Source organism: Prionailurus bengalensis, chromosome A3 (genome assembly GCF_016509475.1).
Source record: "Prionailurus bengalensis isolate Pbe53 chromosome A3, Fcat_Pben_1.1_paternal_pri, whole genome shotgun sequence".
In the NCBI taxonomy this organism is placed as follows: Eukaryota; Metazoa; Chordata; class Mammalia; order Carnivora; family Felidae; genus Prionailurus; species Prionailurus bengalensis.
In genome coordinates, this window is record NC_057354.1 from 32,086,176 (window position 1) to 32,112,882 (window position 26,707).

General features: G+C 41.6%; 1 protein-coding gene across 2 annotated transcripts; it reads left to right on the forward strand.

Moving 5' to 3' along the window:
- Window positions 1-404: 404 nt before the first annotated feature.
- CHGB (chromogranin B) lies at window positions 405-13,844 on the forward strand. 2 transcript variants are annotated; one of them, XM_043602850.1, is made up of 5 exons: window positions 405-626; window positions 5,019-5,065; window positions 5,582-5,675; window positions 10,386-12,121; window positions 13,446-13,844. In XM_043602850.1, the coding sequence occupies exons 1-5, from the start codon at window positions 578-580 to the stop codon at window positions 13,527-13,529; spliced, it is 2,010 nt and encodes a 669-aa protein (XP_043458785.1). In that variant the 5' UTR covers window positions 405-577; the 3' UTR covers window positions 13,530-13,844. The 2 variants fall into 2 exon arrangements, with proteins under 2 accessions (XP_043458785.1, XP_043458786.1); XM_043602851.1 differs by having other exon boundaries at window positions 5,022-5,065.
- The last annotated feature ends 12,863 nt before the right edge of the window (window positions 13,845-26,707 follow it).

Below are 26,707 nucleotides of genomic sequence, written 5' to 3' on the forward strand. Positions count from 1 at the left end.
CCATGTCCCCCCACCGTTTAGTACTCTCTAGTTAGCAGGAGTTTTACTGATACTTCGCTGGGTAGTGGCGACACAAACCAGACTTAGTCCTAGGTACACTCTCAACAAAACTGCACATGATACACAGCCTCATTGAAGGTGGCGTGGAGCGAGATGAGGAACAAGCTGGGGCAATCTATGCGGGACCTCTGCCTCTCCCCTCGCGTCAGATTTGCACTGCCTCCCCTCAAACTTTCATTCCGACGTCCGCCTCACTCCCACACCCGCTCCAGACCTCGAGCACCCGGGAGACTGGACTGGCGTAGATTTCCTCCCACTTGCGCCGCGGGCCCCGGGGCCGCCTCCTGACGTCAGCGCTGAGCGGAGGGGGCGCAGCCTCCTGGATTCCCGCCCCTCCCGGCCCTGCGGCCCTGGCTTGCCCTTTAAAAGAGCGGGGCCTGCGCCAACCGCGCCACACCGCGGGGACCAGGACGCACAGCTGCTTTCCCGGAGCATCTTTATCTCGCCTTCCGCCCGCATCCCACTCACCGGTCCAGTCGCCATCCTCTTCTCCGCACAGATTCGGGAGAGCGGGGCCATGCAGCCAGCCGTGTTGCTGGGCCTCCTGGCAGCGTCAGTGGTGGCCGGTGAGTGGGCTCGGCGGGCTGTTCAGCACCGCGGACAGCGCTAGCCTTGGTCCTCCAGGGCGCTCCGGGAGTCTTGGCTTGTAGACACTGGGGGAGAGGAAGGGTTGGTTGAGTGGAAGGTTTTTCCATCTTGGTTGACATTCTTAATTTCTTCTCTTGGCTGGGTATTTTCCTTCAACTCCCCGCTTCATCGTCTGACTTGGAAAAAGCCAGAGGTCTTCTTAGCCCAACCAGAAGAGTCTCAGTCTTTTCATATCTGAGTTTTCCTGTAGATAGAAAGAAAACGTGCAGTGTCTCCGCGGAAACCCCACATTTTGTGCTACCTCCTAAAATGTCACTCTCTCTCTACCTGTCTAGACGCTGTTAAAGCCTTAATATGTAACTGGCATGGAGTATTTCTTTGTTTTTTTAAAGCCAGAGGACTACAGAGACACAGGAGTCCATGTATTATATATTAGTTGGCACCTGTGTAATTTCCTTTATTATTATTATTTAAACATGATGAGATGAAAGTAAGTCTTGTATGTATTCTTATATCTTTTAATTAGCATGTTCATCTATATGTGTGTGTTCATGTATATGTTATGTACAAACTTAATGTAATTTTTTTTATTTTATAGTTCCATTTCTGGGAAGAGGTAATTTCATACCCAAATTAATCCATTTTTAAGTTATGAATGGAAAGTGCAGTAGATATTTTGTCTTTTGTACTGCAGGAAAATAACAAGTATAAAATAACCACAAAATATCCTTGGAGAAGTTAAAAAAATCATTTTAGTCAATTTGGGAGGATGAAACTTAAAGTAGTAGATATCTGACAGTGTCTCTTTATGTGTGGAAGACTGCAGGATTAATCTTTCAAACTACTTTGAATCTTGAAGAAATGATCTCTGGAGATTGGAAAAAATGTGTGTGGGGTGTGTGTGTGTGTGTGTGTGTGTGTGTGTGTGCTTATTCATGTGTATTGAAGTAAAATTTCTATGAGTATTGAGACCATTGGGAGGTAAATATGCACCACCAGATTAAACTGGAGGTTTTCTGTGGCTATTTTAATGACCCCATAGGATATTGTTCTTTATCTGAGATTGAGATTCCTACCTGGAATTGAAGTATTGCCATCTATGAATATAAAGCTTTCATTGACAGCAATTGTTGGATACCAAATGTAAAGACATAAAATGAAAGCCAGTGGTAATTTATTTTACTGCAAGCTACAAGCATTTCAAATTTTCTAACATTCTTGTCACTCTTATAAATTACCTATAAATGTTCTTAATTTAAATATTTTCAGAAACAAATTGCTTAAAATGCTATTGCTATGCTATATACATTGTGCTAGAGACAACAAAACAGAGATTTATTTTATTATAGTGGTAAAACACTTAGAGCTCTCCTATGCAAGAGAATATTTTAAGATGGGTTCATATTTTAATATCAGCTAAAATGGAGACATCACATTCTTTAAAAAAATTATTGAGCTATAATTCACATGCCATAAAACCCACATTTTTAAAGGGCAATATTGAGTATATTCTGACATTGTGTAATCACTATCAAATGTCAGAAGTTTTTCATTGCCCTAGAAAGAAACCCCTGTGCCCATTCCTGCCATCCACAAATGCCTGGAAATGAAACATGGTAGCTTTCAAGCAAAGTTTGTTATTTAGCAAAATCACAGGGATGAAGAAAACCTCAGGAAACCATTTGGTTCATTTCCTCCCCTTAAGAGCTTCTGAAGGGAGATCCATACCTTTCCACAGTAGCTACATGTGCACTCTAAAAATTAATATAAGTGAAGTTACTACGTGATATCTATATTATACTGGGTAAAATGGTTTCTTCATTCAGATGAAGTTGCTTAACTTTTAAAAATTTTAGCTGTATTTTTATTCTGGAATCAAACCTTAGTTTGATAGTCTTATGAAATATCATACGTTTCAAGTTATTCTTGGGTATATCGTACAATATTATTTGAAGATTTTCTATCATCTGATTACTTCACCTTTATCATAATTATTGGGTTTTCTTTGGTGCCTCCTGAATCTTTATACAAAAATAAGTTAAACTGCTTTAGGGGAATCAATGTGTCTTTATCACTTTGCTGTTACAGATTCCATTGGAAAAAATACAGTGGAACTTAGGTGTCTCATCAAGGTGCGTAATGCACTTTTATAAGGAGACCTTAGTTCCTTTCCATCAAAAATAAATCTGAAGTGCCTCAATCAGAGAAATAGGACTGTTTGCAATAACAAACATGAGCTATAAATTGTTTAGAGTGAGTGCTCGCTTCAGCAGCACATATACCAAAAATTGTTTAGAGTGATAAAAGAAAAATATTTATCTCCTCCCAAATATGATAACTGCTAATACTTTGGCAATGCCAGTAGTTAATAAAAGCACCTATTTTACATATATGGAGAAAAAAAGAAAAGTTATTAGCAAGAAACTGCATTACCAAAGAAGGTTTAGTAATGCTAGATTTTAAAAAGGCACCTTCTAGTTTATTAGAGGAGTAATTCTCTCAGTCATTTCTTTCTAGAGAATTTTACAGATTCGGGCGCAAAGAATAAATGCCAAAGTGAAAATGTTTCCCAATAACAACCATTTGGGGGATAAAATAATGATCTAGCCAGTATATTTGGCCCTGGGTGCCAAAGGTAGGACATCTGGATCTTGTCTGAACTATGTTTTAGAAAGATAGTGGGGTCTTTTTACCTTGTTAGGCACTTCTCAAACATTTTACAAATGGTTTTAATATGCTGGATAGCTTTGGACTTCTTGAAACAATTGAAGTATATCCCAAGTCATGCTTTAAAAAGGAAAATTAAGTAAGGTAAGTACATGAAATAGGTTTTATTCCTAGGTTGAGCCTGGGATGATGTGTAACTGATTAGAGACAGGTAGTTAAAGAGACTTGGAGAGTGGGGTGCCTGGGTGGCGCAGTCGGTTAAGCGTCCGACTTCAGCCAGGTCACGATCTCGCGGTCTGTGAGTTCGAGCCCAGCGTCGGGCTCTGGGCTGATGGCTTGGAGCCTGGAGCCTGTTTCCGATTCTGTGTCTCCCTCTCTCTCTGCCCCTCCCCCGTTCATGCTCTGTCTCTCTCTGTCCCCAAAATAAATAAATGTTGAAAAAAAAATTTAAAGAGACTTGGAGAGTAAACATTTGGGGAGGAGAGGTCAGATTGCTGGTTAAAAATAAATTGCATTTGAGTAGCTTTCATCTCTGATGTCTGAGTTTTGCTCTTCCTTCAGCTAGCTCTTTTCTTGTCTCAGGGACCTATAAGAATTTTGTGCACTGAGCTTCTTCAGCCATAATGGCAGCTGTCCACTCCAGGGAGTGTCAGGAGAACTGTGGAGATGGGCCTACATGTAAATGCTTTGAGCTTCTCCAATGGAAAGGGCTTAGACAGAACAGAGTCAAAGCGAAAGATAAAAGAATCAAAGCAGCTTTGAAAGAAAAAAAAATGGCATTGGAAAATTAAAAGCACTTGAAGCATTTCTTAAGAAGACAAAGACACTTTAATCGCTGGTTCAAAACAAGCAAAATCTTATGAAATTTAATTTAAATAAATTAAGATTTACTGTTTAAAAATATTCTGATAAGCCAGTTGTTAAACACCTATTTCATATATGATATTATTAACTAGAATCAGATCCCTCCCCTGATGTTTACAGCCAACATGGGGAAAGGGAAACACAACACTGATACACATGCGTAAGCAAGCTTGTTCAGAAAAAGGACTGGGGGTAAAAACAAGGTAATTAGTTATGTAAAATAATCACAACCATGACTTCAAAAATGAAATGAGTTGTGGGGAGGATATTTTGGTGGGGACAGCAATAGGTAGAGGGAATCACAAATCTTTACATTTTGGGTAGGCATAAGGGTTGAGGAGGGTACCCTGGTTTCATTTAAAGTAGGTTTTCAATTTTTTATTGAAGTATAATATCCAATTAGAAAACTGCACAGATCATAAGTATATGGATTAATGAATTTTTCTCTCATTGAGCACATCTGCGTAATCAGTACCGCAATCAAGAAACAGAACATTGCCAGTATCTCAGAAGCTCTCTTTGTCTGTGGTCTGGATTTGATTTATACTGCATATAAGATAGTATTCATTTCTAAATCATGTTTAAGACATTGCTAGGGAAAACAGGTGTGTGTGTGTGTGTGTGTGTGTGTGTGTGTGTGTGTGTGTGTGTACATGAGCAACTGGGGCAATTATGGCTCCTGGACCAATCTTACCCAGCTATCTCCACTCTGCTCAGCTGTGACTCTGCCACTCTTTCCAAGTAATGTGCAGGGAGTGGGAGTGATTTTGTGAGTTTGGGGTCACACAGCTTCCAAAAATCAGCTCAAGTCATTTCCCTTTTCTTTTTCTCCTTCAAAGCAGTCAGTTCTATGCCAGTGGATAACAGGAACCACAATGAAGAAATGGTAAGTTGAAATGGAAGTCTAGAATGTATACTTTCATCTAGACTCTAGATTCTCCCACTCCTTATCATACCAAACAAACAAACAAACAAACAAAAGAAACAACAAGAATAAAAAACCTACAAAATAGTGTTACAAAGCCAGGTTTTCATCCCTAAGGGAATGGGGGCAAAGGACGTCCCTCCTGCCTTGGGATCTCACTTCCTTCCCAGTGTCTTTAGTGCTCCTGAGGATAGCTGTCATCACTATTTTCCTTTGGATCTGCAAGAAATGGGGGGGGGGGGCGGGGTGAGGTAGTTCTCTTCTCTTGTGTAATCTTGACCCAGTGCCATTGTGAAGTGTTCTGTGGAAAAGCCTGGGATGTTTCATGATGGTCCTGTAAATCTACATTTCTGCCCCAAGGATCCCACACCAGTATAGGCCACAGAGCCGACCCTCTATCTACAGCAGCTCTGGTTTGGGTTAGGCATCATCCCAGTGACACCAGCTTTTGCCAACCTGCTTTTGGTTTCCCCCCAGGTGACTCGCTGCATCATCGAGGTCCTCTCAAATGCCCTGTCGAAGTCCAATGCTCCACCCATCACCCCTGAGTGTCGCCAAGTCCTGAAAAAGAGTAAGTGTCCTACACTGCAGGAGATCTTTGTCCCTCAGGTGATCCTTCCTTCTGCTTGCTCCACTTCAGCTTCCACTTTACCTCCAAATGAGGGAAGAATCAGGGGAGCGGGTAATGCAATGGAAAGAGTACAGACTAGACTAGTATCTGAGGAGACAGAAGATATGGCTTCTAGTCCCAATCTGCCACTTAATAGCTGTGTGACCATGGGGAAAGACCTCTTGCCTTTCTGGGCTTATTTTCTCAAAGTAAAATAAGGGAGTTGAACTCAATGATAGTCTTTGAGATGTCTATCAGTTCTTAAATTCCTTGGTTCCGGAGTTTGGATTTTTAGAACAGGCTTTTACTTGGGTGGAGGGAGGTGTGGGGAGTGCTTTTTTGTTATTAGGTAGTAGGGGATAAGTGTTCTGGGAGTGTTGGAAGACAAAAAGATAGAAGTAGATCCTAATTATTCTTCTCCCTGCCTTCTGCTCTTCTGACAGTGAGAAGTTAGAAGCTTGAAGGGCGACTTGGAAACTTCTGCCCTCTTTACACGACAGATTGTTTAAGCCATTTTCATTTACAGCTGATTAGAATGGGAGGTACTACCAAATGGTAGAGGTCAGGCCTGAGAACTAAAAAGGGGAGGGTAAAAGCAGAGCATTCAGTGAGTCAGAGCAATGACCTTCTGAATCTAGAGTGGGATGTATTCTCTATACAAATCAACTTCTGTCAAAGACAAAATCTGAACAGTAATGCAAGCAGTATCCATTGGGCATTGACATTAAAAGATCAATTTTTCAAAACTATGCTGTCTCTTTTAAATTTTTTTTAACATTTATTTATTTTTGAGAGAGAGAGAGAGAGAGAGAGAGAGAGAGAATGAGTAGGGAGGGCAGAAAGAGAGAGAGGGAGACACAGAATCTGAAGCAGACTCCAGGCTCTGAGCTCTCAACACAGAATCTGATGTGGAGCTTGAACTCATGAACTGAGAGATCATGACCTGAGCTGAAGTTGGATGCTTAACCAACTGAGCCACCCAGGCGCCCCTATGCTGCCTCCTTTATACATGAAGTCAAACTGATGCAAACAAATCCAAAAACCACTGTTCTCTTCAACACCTTCTCTGCTTTTAAATTTTTAGTGAGGCTGGGAATGGTGATCTTTTTTTTTTTCTTGTCACCTCCAAAATCTCTTGTTGCAGGAGAATACTCTTGCTATTGCTGCACACGAGCCCTCATACATAAAATGGTAAAAACGAGTATTGGCAATTGACCAAAAGAGTAACCTAGCAGGACTCAATCCACCATTGGAGGCTTCAGGGTAATTATAGTAGATGTGGGGACCTGAGTCTGCAGGGGCCCCATGAACAATGGGAGGAAGCTTCCCTACCAATCCCAGCCTAGACATCTCTTTCTAAATTTCTCCCCAACTTTCTTTTCCAGCCATTACAGGGAATGTGTACAAACAGAATGAATCTTCAGGCAGGGACAAAAGGCAGCTCCTCTGGGCAGACCAATCTCACTATCTCCCTTCTCTTTGTTTCGTTTACCAGATGGATGCAAAAGTGTGGGGTTTGCCATACTAGGTCATCAAAGAACTGTGATTGCTTAGGAAGAGCTGTTGAATGTCGGATTCTGCTTGCCTGCTCAGCCCTTACTTTGTGGCCATGGCAATTCTAGCCTCCCCTTATCACTGACTGTGCCCTGGGGTCTTTTGATGTCCTTTGAGACAGCCTCAGGGAAACTAGTTAAAATCTAATGACTCATGTCTAACAGGACCCTGGTGACACTGCACCCAAGAACTACACAAGGGTTTAAGAGCTCCTCTGGGTTGCAGACTCAGACATCAGCCAGGGCCAGACAGATAGCATAAGGAATAAGGCAGAATAGGAAGTAACTCACAGACTGGAAGATACATGTCCGTTCTGGAGGGGGTGAGGGTACAGGGGGAGATATTTTTCTGCTCCAACCGAGAAATATAGACTTTATTATCAGATTTGGGATTTTTCAAGAGAAGTGAAAATTTGGATTTGTAAGCAATATCTCCTGGTATTTGAGTATTGCCTCTGAATTTAAAATTGCTAAAAATGCTATTTAGGCCAAAAAGAACTCACCTCTGGGTTACTAGTTTGTGGCTTCTGCCCGATTCTAGTTTTCTCTCCTGCTGATATGTCTTAAGCTGATCAGAAGACCAGTAGAGGTTTTGGCCAGCTGGATGGATGAATTCTCCCTCCCACCTGTAGCTCATCTCCATCTCCACTCCCCACTCTCTTCAGCATGTCTGTGGAGCAAGCATACGCTTACTGAGTAAATGAGCACTGGGAGAGTGGAAGAGAATCACTGTTTGTGGCTTGAAGAGACCTCCGGGAATACATAGTCCATTTCTTAATAGGTACGAGAATCAATTTGTCCAGGTTAATCTGGTTATCCTTGCAACATGAAAGTTAGGGATGGAAGGTACATTTCCCCCATTTTTACTTGAAAGTAAGGATGGGCTTCACACCTTGGTTTTACAGATTGACAGTGACTATGTGCTGCTAATCACAGTACTCTGATCTCACCTGTGGGGACTTAAAGCTAAATTTAGGAGGAAGTGCTAAGCCTCAGTCACAAGCTGCTACAGGGAGCACACATATAACTGGGGAAAAAGAAAAATACTTCTGTTCCTGACCAGTAGGCAGTAGGAAAGGGGTGACACAGCCCCTGCCCTGGAAAGCTGAGATCCTGTCTGATCAGGGTTATGTCATCTGACTCTCAGAATGATGTCAGTCTCTGCCCAAAGCCTCCTTGCTTACCTATGCCTACTTGGACAACCTCACCTGCCTCAATGTTGCACTGGTTCTTAAAAGACAAAATCACTGGAAAGGCACCAGCTCTTAGGTGTCTGGGTGTGACACCTTTCACATTGACATTTCAGTTGATTCATAAAACATGAGAATGTTATCATGCCAGGCTGGGCTTTAAGCAGAGAGGTACAGACCATCTTGCTATTTTTTCGACATTTTTACAAAGACCCAATTTTGCAAACGTCAGTTCAAAATGACTCATCAGTACTGTTTTGTAGAAATATAATGTGAACCACAAATATAATTTCAAATTTCTTAGTGGCCACATTAAAAAAGTAAAAAGAGACAGGTGAAATTAATATTCATAATATATTTTATTTTTATCTAATACATTTTATTCAATATATAATTCTTATACAACCAATAGATTTATTTATTTTATTAAAGTTTTTTTTAAGTAATCTCTATGTCTAACATGGGGCTCAAACTCATGACCCCGAGATCAAGAGTTGCATGCTCTTCCAACCGAGCCTGTCAGGTGCCCCCACACCTAGTGTATTTATAATATATATTATCCAATACATCCCAAGTATTATTTCAATATATAATCAATATGAAAAATTGAGATGTTTTGCTTTTTTTTTCATACAAAGTCTTAGAAATCTGGTAGGCATCTTACACTTATAGCTCATCTCAGTTTGGATCAGCCGCATTTCAAATACTGAGTAGCCACCAAAGGCTGATAGCACAGTGGGACAGTGCAGATGTAGCCCCAGAGTTAGGAGAGGCTTGGGCTTCAGGAGTTCTGTCTGAACTCAGTGACAAGTTGAAATTCAAGGCCTTCCAGCTATCATTCAGACAGCGTTAGCTGCATATCTCCTCTCATGGGACTCCCCTGAATTAAGGAGGATTTAGTAAAAGAGCTACTGACATCTGGAAAAGATAGAACACATTCAATTGAAATACCAGGTATACCATCTACTGTTGACTAATGAAACACAAAGATAACTCAGTATACTGATTTTCATCTTGAACATCTGAGAATATATTGGGCAGATAGGACCCAAGTGATGGAAGAAATGGTTCTTTCTACTGCTGTACAGTTTTCTAAGGGAAGAAATATACCCACTTCTTGTCAACAGTTAGTAAGTTATATTGTCACTTACTGCTACCTTGGGTCTACACAGTTGATTGAATAAAAAAAAAGGCTGATAAACTAATAATTTAAAATTTTACATCCTCCTTTGAATCCTGATGTTTCCCTTTGGCTATTTAACTTCATTTAGCTGGATTCTAGTTAGAGCTATTTACATAATGCTAATTTTTTAGATCTTACAGCCAATATAGAAAGAAGGGTCCCTAAATACACCTTTCTGAATTTCACTGTCTTTGTCTGCAAAAAGAGGAGGTTGAACAAGATGAATTCAAAGGTTTCTTCTGGCTCTAAAGTCTAACATTTCATAAATCTCTATTTGGATTTCCATTTTATCATTAATAGTACTGAGAAATGCTGGTTGGGTGCTATGAAAAAAGTAAAAATAGAAAGAGTTATTATTAGATTTAACACAGCCAAGGAGCTTTCATACCGTTTGCTTTCAAAAGTAATCTGAGGATATTTTTCATTAACTTAAAAAATTACCCAAGTGGGGTGCCTGAATGGTTCAGTTGGTTGAGGATTCAACGCTTGGTTTTGGCTCAGGTCATGATCTTGAGGTTGGTGGGTTCGGGCCCCACATCAGGGATCCACGCTGACAGTGAGATTCTCTCTCTCCTGCTCTCTCTGCCCCTCCCCCACTCACTCTATCTCTCTCAAAAATAAACTTCAAACAATTACTCAAGTGATTTTTCAGGTCCTTACGTTTTGCAGTGATCACTGTGGCTGGTGCTTGTTGAACCACAAGCAATTCTGAAGTTATGCTTATGCTTTTTTATTTTCATGATAGGTAGAAAAGAGGTCAAAGATGAAGAGAAAAATGAAAATGAAAACACACGATTTGAAGTAAGGTTGTTAAGAAACCCAGCTGATGCCTCAGAAGCCCACAGGCCTTCTGGTAGGGAGGAAACAAGAACCCCAGGGGAGGATACCCAAGGCCTGACAATGGCAGACACAGCGGGAGGTGGGCATAGCCGAGAAGAAGCAGGTGAACCCCAAGGAGGCCTCTACCCCTCTAACAGTCAAGTCTCCAAAGAAGCAAAGACACACCATTCTGAGAAAACCGAGGAAGAGGACAGGAAGGAAGAGGAGGGAGAGAAATACCAGAAAAGGGAGCATGGGAAAGATGGCAGTGAAGAGAAAAACCTGGAAGAGCCAGAAGAGACACAAAATGCCTTTCTCAACAAAAGAAACCAGGCTACTGCTAAGAAAAAAGAGGAGTTAGTTGCCAGATATGGTATACACTCTGCTGGGCCGCCTGAGGAGATGACACACAGTCGAGAGAGGAGTAGCCAGGAGAGTCGTGAGGACACAAGAAGCCAGGAGAAACACCTTCAAGAGTCTAAAAACCAAGTTGGGAGCCAGGAAGAATCTGAGGAAAGTCAGGAAGATGCTGGCCCTGAGGTGGACAAACGACGCTGGAAGCCAAGACACCACCATGGGAGGAGCAGGCCTGACAGGTCCTCTCAAGAAGGGAAACCTCCTTCCGATGAGAGGGGACACTTTCGTGAGGAATCGGAGTCAAACGTGGGCATGTCCACTGTAGGGGAAAGGAGGGACCATCATCCAGCCCACTACAGGGCTTCAGAGGAAGAAGAACCTGAATATGGGGAAGAAGTGAGGAGTTACCCAGCTGTCCAGGCTCCTGAGGACCTGGAGCAGGGACAATATGGCAGCAGAGGAAGTGAGGACTACAGGGCTCCAAGACCTCCCAGTGAGGAGAGCCAGGAGGAGGACAAGAGAAATGGCCCTAGCTCAGAGCTTGACAAGATGGCACATGGATATAATGAAGAAAGTGAGGAAGAGAGGGTCCGAGAAGGGGGACACCACTATAGAACCAGAGGAGGGGAACCAGGTGCATATTCCATTCCAGACAATAAACAAGAAAAACGGTTCTTGGGTGAAGGACACTACCGTGTTCAAGAAAGCCAGATGGACAAGGCAAGGAGGCATCCACAAGGCGAGTGGAAAGAGCAGGACAGAAATTACCTCAACTATGGTGAAGAAGGAGCCCAAGGGAAGTGGCAGCAGCAGGAGGACCTGGAAGATGCTAAAGAGAGCAGGGAAGAAGCTAGGCTTCAAGGCAAACAGTATACTCCCCTTCACACCACTGACAAGAGGAAGAGATTAGGGGAGCTGCTCAACACATACTATGACCCTTCTCAGTGGAGGAGCAGTCATTTTGAGAGAAAAGACAACATGGATGACAATTTTCTTGAGGGTGAAGAAGAAAATGGGCTGACCTTGAATGAGAAGAACTTCTTCCCAGAATACAACTATGACTTGTGGGAGAAAAAGCCCTTCGAAGAGGACGTGAACTGGGGCTATGAGAAGAGAAATCTCCCCCCCAAACTGGATCTGAAAAGGCAGTATGACAGAGTGGCTGAACTGGACCAGCTCCTTCACTACAAGAAGAAGTCAGCTGAATTTCCAGACTTTTATGACTCTGAGGAGCAGATGAGCCCACGCCATGCAGCAGAAAATGAAAAGGACAGGGCCGGCCAGGGAGTTCTGACAGAGGAAGAGGTACAGTGTGGGGCTTTTGCTTAAAATTAATTTAAGATGGTTAATGTTGGTATGTTCAAGACTATCTGATATTAATGTGGAGAAATTGGTGGGAATCAATTACCATGAGAATCTACCCCCATAAGAGAGTGGAGATAACCTCTGGGTTTGAGTCCATTGTCCATATCCCTGTGCACTCACTCTACTGCAGTGCTTCTCAACCTTTGCTGCACATTGGAATCACCTGCAAGGCTTGAGTAATTACTGATGTTTGGACCCACCTCCAGGGATTCTGTGTATTTGGTACTGGGTACTACGTGGGCATGAGGATTTTTCAAAGCTCCCAGTCATTGTTCAGTCAAGGTTGACAACCACTATTTTGGTGTCTTCTTGGTCATTTAACTTTTCACCACTATTTCCCAGGGGAAGAAAGAACAGATGATATAGAAATTAATTGCTTTAGTCTATCTTAGTTTTTAATTTTTTAAATTTTTTTTTCAACGTTTATTTATTTTTGGGACAGAGAGAGACAGAGCATGAACGGGGGAGGGGCAGAGAGAGAGGGAGACACAGAATCAGAAACAGGCTCCAGGCTCTGAGCCATCAGCCCAGAGCCCGACGCGGGGCTCGAACTCACGGACCGCAAGATCGTGACCTGGCCAAAGTCGGACGCCTAACCGACTGCGCCACCCAGGCGCCCCAGTTTTTAATTTTTTAAACGTTTATTTTTGAGAGACAGAGAAAGAGCATGAGTGGGGGAGGGGCAGAGAGAGAGGGAAACAAAGAATGTGAAGCAGGCTCCATCCAGACTCTGAGCTGTCAGCACAGAGCCCGAGAGCAGGGCTTGAACCCACAAGCCATGAGATCATGACCTGAGCTGAAGTCAGTCGCTTAACCCAGTCACCCAGGCACCCCATTTTAGTCTATCAGCTAAAGATATCACCCCATTTTGTTATCAGCTACTGGACTATAACAATTAGTTTACATCTTGGAGAGTTAACATTATCAGAACTGTACCAGCCTGAACAATGATTTTTTCCTAATATTATGTTGGTTGGTGTTTCTCAAACTTGAACGTGCATAAGAATCTCAAGAGATTCCTAGCCTTCAGGGTTTCTGATTGAGTAGGTCCTTGGGTGAGGCCCAAGAATCTGAATTTCTGACAAGTTCCTTGGAGATGCTGATGCTTCTGGTGAGGGGACCACACTTTGAGCACCACTGATGGTAGGGTGTCTCGTATGACTTCTAACATATCAAATATTCCCCTTTCTGTTCATACTCCTTCAAACTACAATAAAACTAATTGATCTGAGACCTCATGCCTCCACTTTTCTGTATTTTCTAGGAAAAGGAACTTGAAAACTTGGCTGCAATGGATTTGGAACTACAGAAAATAGCTGAGAAGTTCAGTGGCAACCGAAGAGGCTGATGGTTGTTGGAGCAAAGGGCAGTTTTAAAGAAGCAACTCTCACATTATCTATTTTCCACTCACTTCACTGAAAGACACCATTTATTTACCCAAGAGCAGAAAGTAGAATTCACTATTCATTAAATGTTTGACACAATTTGGAAATGCTTTAATTTTTGCCAGAATGCTATTGAAAATATGAATAGCATGACTTGTAGCATATCCTTTCTTGCAAAATAGACATATTAACATGCTTGTGACAATGATTGTGCTATCATCTTTGAAAAAATATGTTTGTCTTGGTTTGAAACAATAAAAGATTCATCTGAGACCAAAGCTTCATGTTGTTAGCTTCCTTTGGGCATCTCAGGGTGGAGTGTGACTTTCGAATCCATTCTTTAAAGTAAATTTGACTATGTGGATGGAACTAGAGGGTATTATGCTAAGTGAAATTAGTCAGAGAAAGACAAATATCATAGGACTTTACTCACATGAGGACTTTAAGATACAAAACAGATGAACATAAGGGAAGGGAAGCAAAAATACTATAAAAATAGGGAAGGGGACAAAACATGAGACTCTTTATTTTTCTTTTTAAAAAAATTTTTTAATGTTTATTTATTTTTGAGACAGAGAGAGACAGAGCATGAGTGGGGGATGGGCAGAGAGAGAGGGAGACATAGAATCCAAAGCAGGCTCCAGGCTCTGAGCTCTTAGCACAGAGCCCAACGCAGGGCTCAAACCCACAAACTGTGAGATCATGACCTGAGTCGAAGTTGGATGCTCAACCGACTGAGCCACCCAGGCGCCCCTTCCAGTAAGAGACTCTTAAATATGGAGAACAAACAGAGGGTTACTGGAGGGGTTGTGGGAGGGGGATGGGCTAAATGGGTAAGGGGCATTCCTTAATACGAATCTACTCCTGAAATCATTGTTGCATAAGTAACTTGGATGTAAATTAAAAGAAAATAAATTAAATAAATAAAAATAAATTTGAGAGGATAGCACTAGGATTTGTTTGTCTCTGGGTGCAGAATAGGAAAAAGAAAAAAAAAAAAGCAAAACTTTAAGTAAAAGAACGTCCAGGATATAAAGTGAAAGAGCTCAAGAAAAGACATCTATTCCCCCAGGCTAAAGAAAGTTTAAGTAGACTTGAAGAAGCTGTTTCAAAAATGATCATAAGACATTACTTTTTAAACCTTATTATCTGGAAAGCTCTGGGAATAGCAAGCCAAGGGTCACTTTTCAGGGCCAAGGAGAGCCTGGATCATGGGAAGCACTCTGGACTGAAAATCAGAACATCTGGGCCGGTCCAGACAGATCCCTGGACCCTCAGGGCCTGTCTGATTTCTACTCTGTAAGAAGACAGGGTTCTGACTCTGTTACTAAGTAAAGGTATGACTTTGGACAAGTTGTTTTCCCCTCTCTGGACCTCAAGTTCATCAGCAAAATAAGGATACCTGCCTCACTGGGTTGTTATGAGGATGATATGAGTAAGCAAGACACTTAGAATAGTGCCTGGCATATGGCATGATGCAGGAAATGTTGGCTGCTACCACTGACCCTGCAGCTAGCTACAGCAAGACAGGTGGAAAATGTCCTCTTCTTTTACCTGTCATTTCATTCCTCACCAATGGTGTCTCCCAAGGGATAGAGCCCCAGGTGCCACAGCAGCAACCAGCTTGGTAATATAGCTTTATAGGCTGCCTTTACCTCCTTGTCCCACTTTCCTACTGGTAACCTCAACTGGTGTTTCCTGGAATCACATCCCAAATAAACTACTTGTCCTCAACTTCCTACCTTAGGGTTTGCTTCTGGGGGACCCAAACCTAAGAAACCATTCAGAGCCAAGCTTGTATTATGGAAAATAATACAACTACAGTTTCATATATTGCCATTGTAACCCTTTGTGTTATTGAATCTTGATACAAGTTACTAAGAAATGCTTAAGGGGCGCCTGGGTGGCTCAGTCAGTTAAGTGTCCAACTTCGGCTCAAGTGATGATCTCACAGTTTGTGGGTTCGAGCCCTGTGTCAAGCTCTGTGCTGGCAGCTCAGAGCCTGGAGGCTGCTTCAGATTCTGTGTCTTCCCCTCTCTCAGCCCTTCCCCCACTCACATTCTGTCTCTCTCTCTCTCTCTCTCTCTCAAAAATGAATAAAAATTAAAAAAACAAAACAAGGAAAAAAAAAGAAATTCTTAACACATTGCAGTAGACACAACAATGTCTCTCCCTTTTCTCTATTGCAGTTCAGTAGAAAAAATCACTTCCTAATAAAGAAGATTCAAGGGTCCAAGATGAATAGCTTACTCACTGGATAAGAGAAGGCAAAGCACTGCAATGCACCAAATGCCAGCCTGGCAAGTCACACACACACACACACACACACACACACCACTGTTCATGAGAAGCTGCTGGCAGATGGAGCCTAGCAACACATGGTCCTGGCCTCTGGTGGATGTCCTGTGCACTAGCACATCCTTTCATTTTAGTTTGCAAATTCTTCAGGGCAGGAGAATGTGTAGGCACAGATGACCTATCAAAGATACAGGAGACATTCAAAAGAATCCCACCTGACTCATGGTGCCAGCAGAGTGTGATTAAGACCTCTGGGGATGCGATGCCACCATTTATTTAAGACAAACTCACCATTTATTTGAGACAAATCCAGGCCACTGTTTTTTTCCTCTTTTAATCAAAGTAGTATATATTGATGGCAAAACATCAAGTAGTCCTGAAAGGCATACAGTGGGTGTTTTGGGTTGAATTGTGTCTTCCAAAATGACATGTTGAAGACCTAACCCCTAGCAACTGTGAACACGACCTTACTTGAAAATCATCTCTGCCAATGCAATGAAGTTCTGTTGAGGTCATTAGGGTGGGCCCATATCCAATACAACTAGTGTCCTTATCAGAGGAGGGAAATCTGGACACAGACACACACAGAGGAGAATGTCATCTGAAGACATAAACATGGAGGGAAGATGGCCATGTGAGGATGGTGGTAGAGATTAAAAGTGGGCTGCCACCAGCCAAACATCTGGGGTCACCACAGGCTGGAAGAGGAAAGATTCTCCCCTAGAGCTGTCAGGAGGAGAATGACTCTGCTGATACCTTGATTGGGACTTCTGGCCTCCAGGTCCTTTGTTAGGACAGCCCTGGGTATCTAATACAATGAGAAACAAATGGCTTCTAACCCTCTCCTCTCAAATCCTTTTGCAGATGTAACTATCTGTATTTAGAGTTCTTTTCCTATTTGAATATTTGAATTGTCATGGTCTCTAATTAATATTTTATCAAGGAGGAATTAAAGCACAGTGATGGAACAGGAGGGGAGAAAGGGTCCTAGCATTACAAAATGAAAATGTACAGGGGCGCCTGGGTGACTCAGTTGGTTGAGCGGCCGACTTCAGCTCTGGTCATGATCTTGCAGTCCGTGGGTTCGGGCCCCGCATCGGGCTCTGTGCTGACAGCTCAGAATCTGGAGCCTGCTTCAGATTCTGTGTGTGTGTCTCTCTCTCTCTGCCCCTCCCCCACTCATGCTTTGTCTCTCTCTCTCTGTCAAAAATATAAACAGTAAAAAAAAATTAACAAAAATGAAAATGTACAACATATCATTGTAAAATATAGTATAATTGGGAGATCTCAGGTGCTAAAATAATTAACTCATGAAAATGAAATCATTATTACTCTGTAGCTCAGAAACCAGCCTCTTGGATACATAACTGGCCTCAGGGAGAAAGTGAAACACCCTAAAAAAAAAAAAAGTGTGGGTTGTCAGCCATGTGGACTTCTGGGGGAAGGACACTTCAGGCAGAGGGAATAACAAGTACAAAGGCCCCAAGACAGTAAATGTGGTCGGTATGTTTGAAGAAGTGCAGGGAGGCCCATGTGGGGGACGTAGAAAGTGAAGTGGCACTAGCCAGATCACACAGGACTTTGTATGGCCTGGTAAGGACTTTTGCCTTTGCAACTGGAGAGTTGTCAGCAAAGGACTGACATGATTTGCTTTATACAATAACAACACTCCAGCTCCTGGGTTGAGAGAAGGCTGTAGGGGAAGTGAGGATACAAACACAAAAACCAGTAAGGAGATCATTGCAATAATCCTGGTGGGTCACTGTGATGGCTTGAACCAGGATGTGGCACTTGAACCAGGGGGTAGGGACAAGTAGTCAAACTACGGATCTATTTTGAAGACAGAGGACAGGTAGGGCTGAAGGATTTGGTGTGGCGAGTGAAAGAGAGGTGTCAAGGATGAATGCTTTAGGCCTGAGCAACAGGGAAGAGCAGAGGTGAGGAGGCTTGGCTTAGGAGGGAAGATATCAGATTGGGCTATATTAAGTCTGAAACATGACCAGATACCCAACTGGAGGTGTTGAGTTGGGTATATAGGCCTGGAGCTCAAGGGAAAGGATGTGCTACAGACATCATGTGGGAGTCATCATCACAGAGGTGGTATTTAAAGCCTTAAAACTGGAGAAAGAAGAATAAATGAAGCCCAAAGTTAGTAGAAGGAAGGAAATGACAAAGATCAGAGGGGAAATCAATGATACTAGACTAAAAAGACAATAGAAAAAAAATCAGTGAAACAAAGAGCTGCTTCTTTAAAAAGGTGAACAAAACTGGCATACTTTTAGCTAGACTTACCAAGAAAAAAAGAGAGGGCTCAAATAAATAAAATCAGAAGTGAAAGAGGAGCCATTACAACAGACAGAAATACAAAGGATCATAAGAGACTACTGTGAATAATTATATGCCAACAAATTGGACAACCTAGAAGATATGGGACATCCCTAGAAACATACAACCTTCCAAGACTGAGTTATGAAGAATTAGAAAATCTGAGTAGACCAATTACTAATAAGTAGGTTGAATCAGACATCAAAAACCTACCAACAAACAAAAGTACAAGACCAGACGGTTTCACTAGTGAATTCTACCAAACATTCAAAGAAGAATTAATACCAATCCTAAAAATGTTCCAAACAATTTAAGAGAAGGAAATGCTTCCAAACTCATTTCTATGAGGTCAGTATTATTCTAACACCAAAAGCAGACAAGGGCACCACAGGAAAATTACAGGCCAATATCGCCACTGAGTATAGATACAAAAATCCTCAGCAAACTGAATTCAACAATACATTAAAAGGATCATACACCATAATCAAATGGGATTTATTCCAGGGATGTAAGGATGGTTCAACATCTGTAAATCAATTAACATGATACACCACATTAACAAAATGAGAGATAAAAACCATATGATCATCCCAATAGATGTAGAAAAAGTATTTGACAAAATTTAACATCCATTTATGATGAAAACCCTCAAAAAATAAGCATAGAGGGAACATACCTCAATATAATAAAAACCATAAATGACAAGCCCACAGCTAACATCATACTTAATGGTGAAAAGCTAAAAGTTTTTCCTCTGAGATCAGGAATAAGATAGGGATGCCACTGAGAACTCTAAAACATTGATTAAAGAAGTTGAAGAAGACACAAATAAATGGAAAGATATTCTGTGCTCATAGATTGGAAGAATTAATATTTAAATGTCTATACTACCCAAAGGGATCTATAGATTCAATGCAATCCCCACCCAATTCCATGACGCTTTTCACAGAAATAGAATGAGCAAGCCCCAAATTTGTATAAAACCACAAAAGATCCCAAAGCAATCTTGAGAAAGAAAAAGAAAGCTGGAGGCACCACCATCCCTGATTTCAAAGTATATTGCAAAATTATAGTAATCAAAATAGTATTGGCATAAAAACAGACATATATGGGCTTTGAGCTGACAGCATGGAGCCTGCTTGGGATTCTCTCTTTCCCTCTCTCTCTGCCCTTCCTCTGCTCATGAAGGTGTACACACAGGCTCTCACACACACTCTTTCTCTGAAAATAAAAAAAAAATAAACATAAAAAAAACCCTCAGAGATATAGATCAGTGGAACAGACTAGAGGATCCAGTAATACATGGTCTATTAATTTACAACAAAGAATCCAATAATACACAATAGAGAAAGGACAGTTTCTTCAATAAATCGTCCTAGGAAAACAGGACAGCCATATGCAAAAGTATGAAACTGCAGCACTGTCTTACCCTATACACAGAAATAAACTCAAATGGCTTTAAGACTTGAATGTAAGATCTGAAGCCATAAAACTCTTAAACACACACACACACACACACACACACACACACACACACACACACAAACACACACACTCACGGTAAGCTCCTTAACATCAGTCTTAGTGGTGATTTTTGGATTTGACACCAAAAGCAAAGCAAATAAAAGCAAAAATCAACAAGTGAGATTACATCAAACTAAAAAGCTTCTACAGAGCAAAGGAAACCATCAATAAAATGAAAAGGCAACCTACTGAATAGGAGAAAATATTTGAAAATCATGTATCTGATAAGGGGTTAATATCCAAAATATATAAAGAACTCATACAATTCAATACCAAAAAAACCCCCAAACAATCCTATGAGGAAATGGGCAGAGGACTTGAATAAACATTTTTCCAAAGAAGACTGACTGATGGCCAATAAGCACATGAAAAGATGTTCCAAAGCACAATCAATCAGATTATCCGGGAAATACAAACCAAAACCACAAAATATCACCTCACACCTGTCAGAAAGGCTAATATCAAAAAGAAAAGTAATAACAAGTGTTGATGAGGATGTGGAGAAAGGGGAACCCTCATACACTGGTGGTGAGAATATAAATTGGTGCAGCCACTGTGAAAAACAGTATGGAGGTTCCTCAGAAAATTAAATATAGAACTGCCATATGATCCAGCAATTTCACTTCTTCACTTTTGGGGAAAAAATGGAAACACTAATTTGAAAAGATATGTGCACCCCCATGTTCATGGCAGCATTATTTACAATAGCCAAGATATGAAAACAACCTCAATGTCTACTGATTGGGTAAGTGGATAAAAAAGTTTATATAACATATAAAACGTAAAACTAGTCAGCCATGAAAATTAATGCAATCTTGCCCGTTGTGCAACATGGATGGATCTTGAAGGCATTATGCTAAGTGAAATAAGTCAGAGAAAGACAAGTATTGTGTGATTTTACTTATATGTGGAATCTAAAAAAACAAGACAAATCAAAGCAAAACCAAAACACCAAGCTCATAGATACAGACAATAGATTGGTGGTTGCCAGAGTGGGGGAAAGGGCTGGGGAGTGGGCAAAATGAGTAAAGGGGGTCAGAAGGTACAAATTTTCAGTTACAAAGCAAGTAAGTCTTTGGGATATAATGTACAGTGCGGAGACTATAGTTAATGATACTATATTGCATATTTGAAAGTTGCTAAGAGAGTAAATCTTAAAAGTTCTCATCATACAAAAAAATTTTTGTAACTACATATGGTGACAGTAACTAGACTTATTGTGGTTGATCATTTCTCAGTGTATATAAATACTGAATCATTATGTTGTAGCCCTGAAACTATATATTATGTAATGTCATAATATAATGTTAGATGTCAGTTATATCTCAATAAAAACAAATCCTGAAAACTGAGTAAGATCACCTATTGTTTATGTAAGTGAGTCACAGACAGCTCCTGTGCATTGGCTGCTAGGATTTTTCACTGCAGACTGAGAACTGTTAGCTCAAAAGCCTGCCAGTGACAAATTCAAGTTTTACACATCCACTTAATTTTATTTATTTATTGAGAGAGAGAGTATGTGCGCAAGTGGGCCAGGGGCAGAGAGAGGGAGTGAGAGAATCCCAAGCAGGCTTTGCACTGTCAGCACAGAGCCCAACTCAAGGCTCAATCCCATGAACAGTGAGATTATGAACCGAGCTAAAATCAAGAGTTGGATGCTTAACCAACTGAGCCACCCAGGTGCTCCACACACCCACTTATTTTAAACAGAGCCCAAATAAGCCAATCTTTAGACATTTAAGGTTCATTTGCTTTGCATACCTTCAGCAAATTCCCAGCATCTGCTGACCATTAATTAGAAGACCCCAAGCCTTATAAGATTTTGTTCCTCAGAGTTGTTGGACCCAGGGACTCCACCTAGATGGGAGAGGGCCCTCTTCAATTCCTCTTCAATTCCCCTCTCCCTAAGGGTTCCCCTGCTCCTCCCCTTCTTTGAAGCAACCCCCTTGGTGTAGCTTCTAAACAGATTCCCGATGTGAACAGCATCCCCTCCCTTGTAAACCTGTCAGAGCAGTCCCATCACTCCATGAAGCATGTGGGTGCTACTGCCAACTCATGGTCATATCTTTTTCTTTGATCAGATCCCAAATCCCTCGAACAGCCTACACCTAGCAGTGTGTAGACCAAAAAAAAAAAAAAAAGGTAAAGAGTGCAACTGCTAAGGCCTGGGGCAGGCCAATGCCGTTCTAAACATTCATCTCAGAGATGAAGAGGAACCACCGACAGAGATGGAGGAAGAACAGCCAGAAAGATAGGAGGGAAACCAGGAGAGTGGTGTCCTAGAAGCCAAGTGAGAAAACTGTCATAAGGAAAGGGGTCAACCATGTCAAGCTCTGCCCATTGGTCTAGAGGACCGTAAAGGAGCTCTGGATTTCACATCTTTTGTTGCTGCTGGCTCCAGACCAGCTGTCTGCTGCGGCTGCTCCAAAGTGCTGCTCTCCTGATCCCTTCACCCTACAATCCCTCTCACCACTTCACTTACTTCGTGGTCAGCATACCTCTTAGATGGCCAGAGAGCACATATTTAAGGCTTTGAGGGCCACACGCTCTCTGCCACAACTATTCAACTCTGCCAACGCACAAAAACAGCCACAGACAATACTGTAGTCCACTAAAACTTCATTTGTGGGCACTGCAATTTACATGTCATGTAATTTTCATGTCATAAAATTATTCTTTTTTTGCTTATCCCTCCACCTATTTAAAAATGTAAAAACCATTTTTTTAGCTTGGAGGCCATACAAAAAACTGGTTGTGAGCCAGATTGGGCCTGTGGGTTGTAGTCTTCTGACCACTGATTGATTTGATTGATTTAAATGTTTATTTGAGAGAGAGAGAGAGAGAACATGCATGAGTGGGGGAGGGGTGGGGAGGGGGAGAGAGGGGACAAAGAGAAAACCCAAGCAGGCACCATGCCATCAGCAGAGTCTGATGCAAGGCTCAGTCTCATGAACTGTGAGATCAAGACCTGAGCCGAAATCAAGAGCTGAATGCTTAACCAACTGAGCCACCCAGACGCCCCTGACCATTGACTTAAATTGATCATATTCTTTCTTATTTTTGCCTCCTCTTTCCTTGAGTCTGTCACCATATGGCTTTAACTACTTTGTGTCACTCACAGGTGATGGGAAAGAACTGTGAAAACCTGCTTTACTAACTTACTTGTTTGGAGAAGAGCACTCCCAGAAGGCAAAGGATCTCATTTCCTCCACTGTCTGGATCAATTTCTCTACTTTTTAAATTTTTTGATTTAGAATGGTAACACTAAGCCGACCAAACATGCAACAGATTGAACCCACCAGCATTTAAAACCAAAATTTCCTTACTGCCTTGTTACCTGTCAGTGTGAAAATGAAATGTAAAAATCTTTCCAGTCTTGTCCTAATCATATCTTAAATAGATGCCAAAAGCCCAGGTTATTAATGGAACTGTAAAAGAGGCAAAAAAAAAAAAAAAAAAAAAAAAAAAGGAGGGGAGATGGGAGTGGGGGAGGAGGGTACATATTAATTTCCTATGCTTCAAAGATTTGATACATCCTCATAAAGGGTTAAAAAGCAGAGGGTGTCTAATAAATGTTGAGGAGAATAAGGTAACAGCTTATCAGTTACTCTTTAAGTAGCTATTCAGGGACTCACATTTCTCGCCATCTGTCCTGTGCTACATAAATCCAAGAACAACCTGTAATCTATTTTTGCAAAAAATTAACACTACTCTCCAGGCAGCATTATATTTCAGATAGGATATCAGATACACCAGGATCCCTTCTAGCAGTGCACTTAAACACATTCCAAAATTAGGAACACACAAGAGCAACATTAATCTTTTTAAAAATGTTTTTAAATGTTTATTTTTGAGAGACAGAGTGCGAGCAGGAGAGGGGCAGAGAGAGATGGAGACACAGAATCCGAGGCAGGCTCCAGGCTCCAAGCTGTCAGCACAGAGCCTGATGTGGGGCTCGAACCCATGAATTGCAAGATCATGACCTGAGCTGGTAGTCTGACACTTAACCCACCGAGCCACCCAGGTACCTTAAATATTAACCTTAAATATCGAATTTCTAGAACAATTTTTTTTTTAGCATTGCTCTTGCAATATTTATAATCAATGCTTTAAAACAAGATGAAAACACCCAATTCCACCCCCCCCCCCAATTTTGTACATATTAGTGAAGAATGTATTTTTGGCTTTTCCATATACAACTAGTGAATGAATGATTGCCTATTAAGACTTGCTTCATATAAGACAGGACCAAGATGGCAGCATAGGAGGGTCTTGGACTTTGCTCCTCCCATGAATACACCAAATGTACAGCTACACATGAGTAATTCCCTTTGACAGAAATCCAGAAACTAGGGGGCACCTGGGTGGCTTAGTTGGTTAAGTCTCTGACTCTTGATTTCAGCTCAGGTCATGATCTCACAGTTCTCATGATCTCACGGTTTGTGAGATTGAGTCCCGCCTCAGGTTCTGTGCTAACAAGCATGCAGAGCCTGCTTGGGATTCTCTCTCTCCTGTTCTGTCCGCCCCTCCCCCCCCTCAAAATAAACTTTCTCTCTCTCAAAATAAACTTAAAAAAAATATAAATAAAAGAAACCCAGAAACTAGATGACTGACTCCTACACATCAGGGGAATGAAAAAATACCCACATCAAAACAAGTAGGGAAGGCTGAGACATTCACCACCAACTCTACCCTGGGCACAGTAAGACAATTTGAAGAGAATCCCCAACCCTAACTCCCAGCTTCTCTTGAGTGATGGATTTGGAACACACATATAAGCACCCCAACTTTTGATTCCCACTCAAGGAATGGACCCCCCAAACACTTATCTCTGAAAGCCAATAGCGCTTGGGTCCATGAGACCCGTATGACTGGAGCAAAGAAGTTCACAAAGTCACAAGAGCATTTGCCCTGGGGCTCAGTGTAGAGCAAAAATGCTCATCTCACAGTCTTTCCCTGAAGGATATGACTGCATACTTTACAAGCTGCTGCCTGAGGGTCCAGTTTCTGATTTAGCACACATTTAGAAACCAGCTGCCATCCTCCCAAGAGGCCCTGGGAGCCAATGGGCACCTCCCTCACCTTCTCCCTCTGGTTCACTCCAATGATAAAATCAGATCACCAGCATCTACCTGGATGAAAGGAGCTTGTACATGTGTCTGGCACCCTGGCTTTTGTGGATGCCACCTAAGGGACCCTGGATCACTTCTAAAGCTGATGGGACTTACATTCATGACTCCTACAGCACAAAGGCAAAGAATCAGTTTTTAAACAGGTGCAGGAACACATCCCTGCAGCTATTCAACTGCGGTCAGCATAGAGGAAGCAGGCAAACATGCCAATCTCCCAATCTCTCTCTGGAAGGGCCTTAACCACACACATCGCCAGCTGCTGCCTGAGGACCGGCTGATTAATAGCAGGTCTTGGCACACCCTCAATTACCAGGGACCACTAAGAACAAAGATAGTGGCTTAGGCAATCATGAAGAGACAACCAGCAGCTCAGACTAAGCTGGTTAGTGAGGTTTACCTCCTACACAAGACCAACCTGTCAAGACTGGGAGAGGCTGCTGTCATATCTAATATGCAAGCACCAACATATAGAGAGAAAAAAATAAAGAAACAGAGGAATAGGTTTCAAACAAAACAAGCTAAATCTCCAGAAACAGATCTTAATGAAACAGAGATAAGTGATTTATCTGACAGAATGTTCAAATTATGATCATAAAGATGCTCACCATGGTCAGAACAATTCATGAACAAAGTGAGAATTTCAACAAATAGAGAAAATATAAGTACCATAAAGCAATCATAGAGCTAAATAATAAGTGAACTAAAATATTCAATGTAAGGGTTCAAAAGCAGATAGGTCAAAGAGAAGAAAGGATCAATGAGCTCAAAGACTGGGCAGTGGAATTCATTCAATCAGAGATGCAAAAAAAATTTTTAAATAATGAAAAAGTTAGCTTAAGGGACTTGTGGGCCAATATACACATTATAGGGGTCCCAGAAAGAAAGAGGCAGAAATTTATTCAAAGAAATAATGGGGGGGGGGCGGATCTGCTTCACACCTCTAAGCTAAAAAATCATCTCGTTGGCACCACTGTATATGTCCAAGTACCCTAATCCAATGAAGAAATAAGATGGACATTACAAACTGATTTTTGTCTTTATTTTTTGACTGCCACTCATTAAAGTGTTATTGCACATAACTCTTGGTGGCTACATGTCCAGAAGTCATAGAATTATCCACTCATCTGCTTCAAAGGTGGATGTCTACTTTACAAACAAGAAAAAAAGCATCATGTAGTTTGGCGTGCTCTTGATGTGGATGTACACACAGGAGCGTTTCTCAAGCAGTGGTCCCTGGGTCAGCAGTACCAGCCATCACCTGGAAACTTCTTAGAAATGCAAATTTTCTGCCCCACCCCAGACTTACTGAATCAGAAACTTTGAGGTGCTAAACAATCTGTGTTTAATAAGCCCTCCAGGGAATTCTGGTGCACACTAAGTTTTCAAGTTATTGAATTAAGCATCAGTTCTCAAAGATGAAGTGAATAATATGAAAGAGAAAAACAAAACAAAACAAAACAACACTTGGTTTAGGTTAACTTTTACTGTTGGTATATGAGTTCACAAGAAACTCCAGGGCAGCTACATGGGCACACAGGGCCTTGGTAGTGCAGACTTGCAGAATGAATGAAATGGGATGGGACTTGAAAACTCAACGAATAACAAGTATGAGAGGATTCTAATGACAATGACCCGTGGAGAGCAGCCACTACAGAATCCAGTCTGTGCATGTATTCTCCTTGACAAAACTTGACTGGTTGTATGTGAGTGAGGACTGTTTGCAAGGACGTGTTTGCAAGGACGTGTTCAGTGAGGTTATCAATTTGGGCACGTTTTCTCATACAGATCACATGTCACAATCAGCTGAAAGCCAGTGAATGTGGTGTCACTGACCGCATCATTAATGTAAATCAGACAAATCG

Bases quoted from the DNA above. Each gene is read 5' to 3' on its own strand.
- CHGB (XM_043602850.1), top strand. From the start codon at position 578: ATGCAGCCAGCCGTGTTGCTGGGCCTCCTGGCAGCGTCAGTGGTGGCC. The intron at 627-5,018 runs GTGAGTGGGCTC...TCTCCTTCAAAG, and splicing joins GGCAGCGTCAGTGGTGGCCG to CAGTCAGTTCTATGCCAGTG. The intron at 12,122-13,445 runs GTACAGTGTGGG...TGTATTTTCTAG, and splicing joins GAGTTCTGACAGAGGAAGAG to GAAAAGGAACTTGAAAACTT.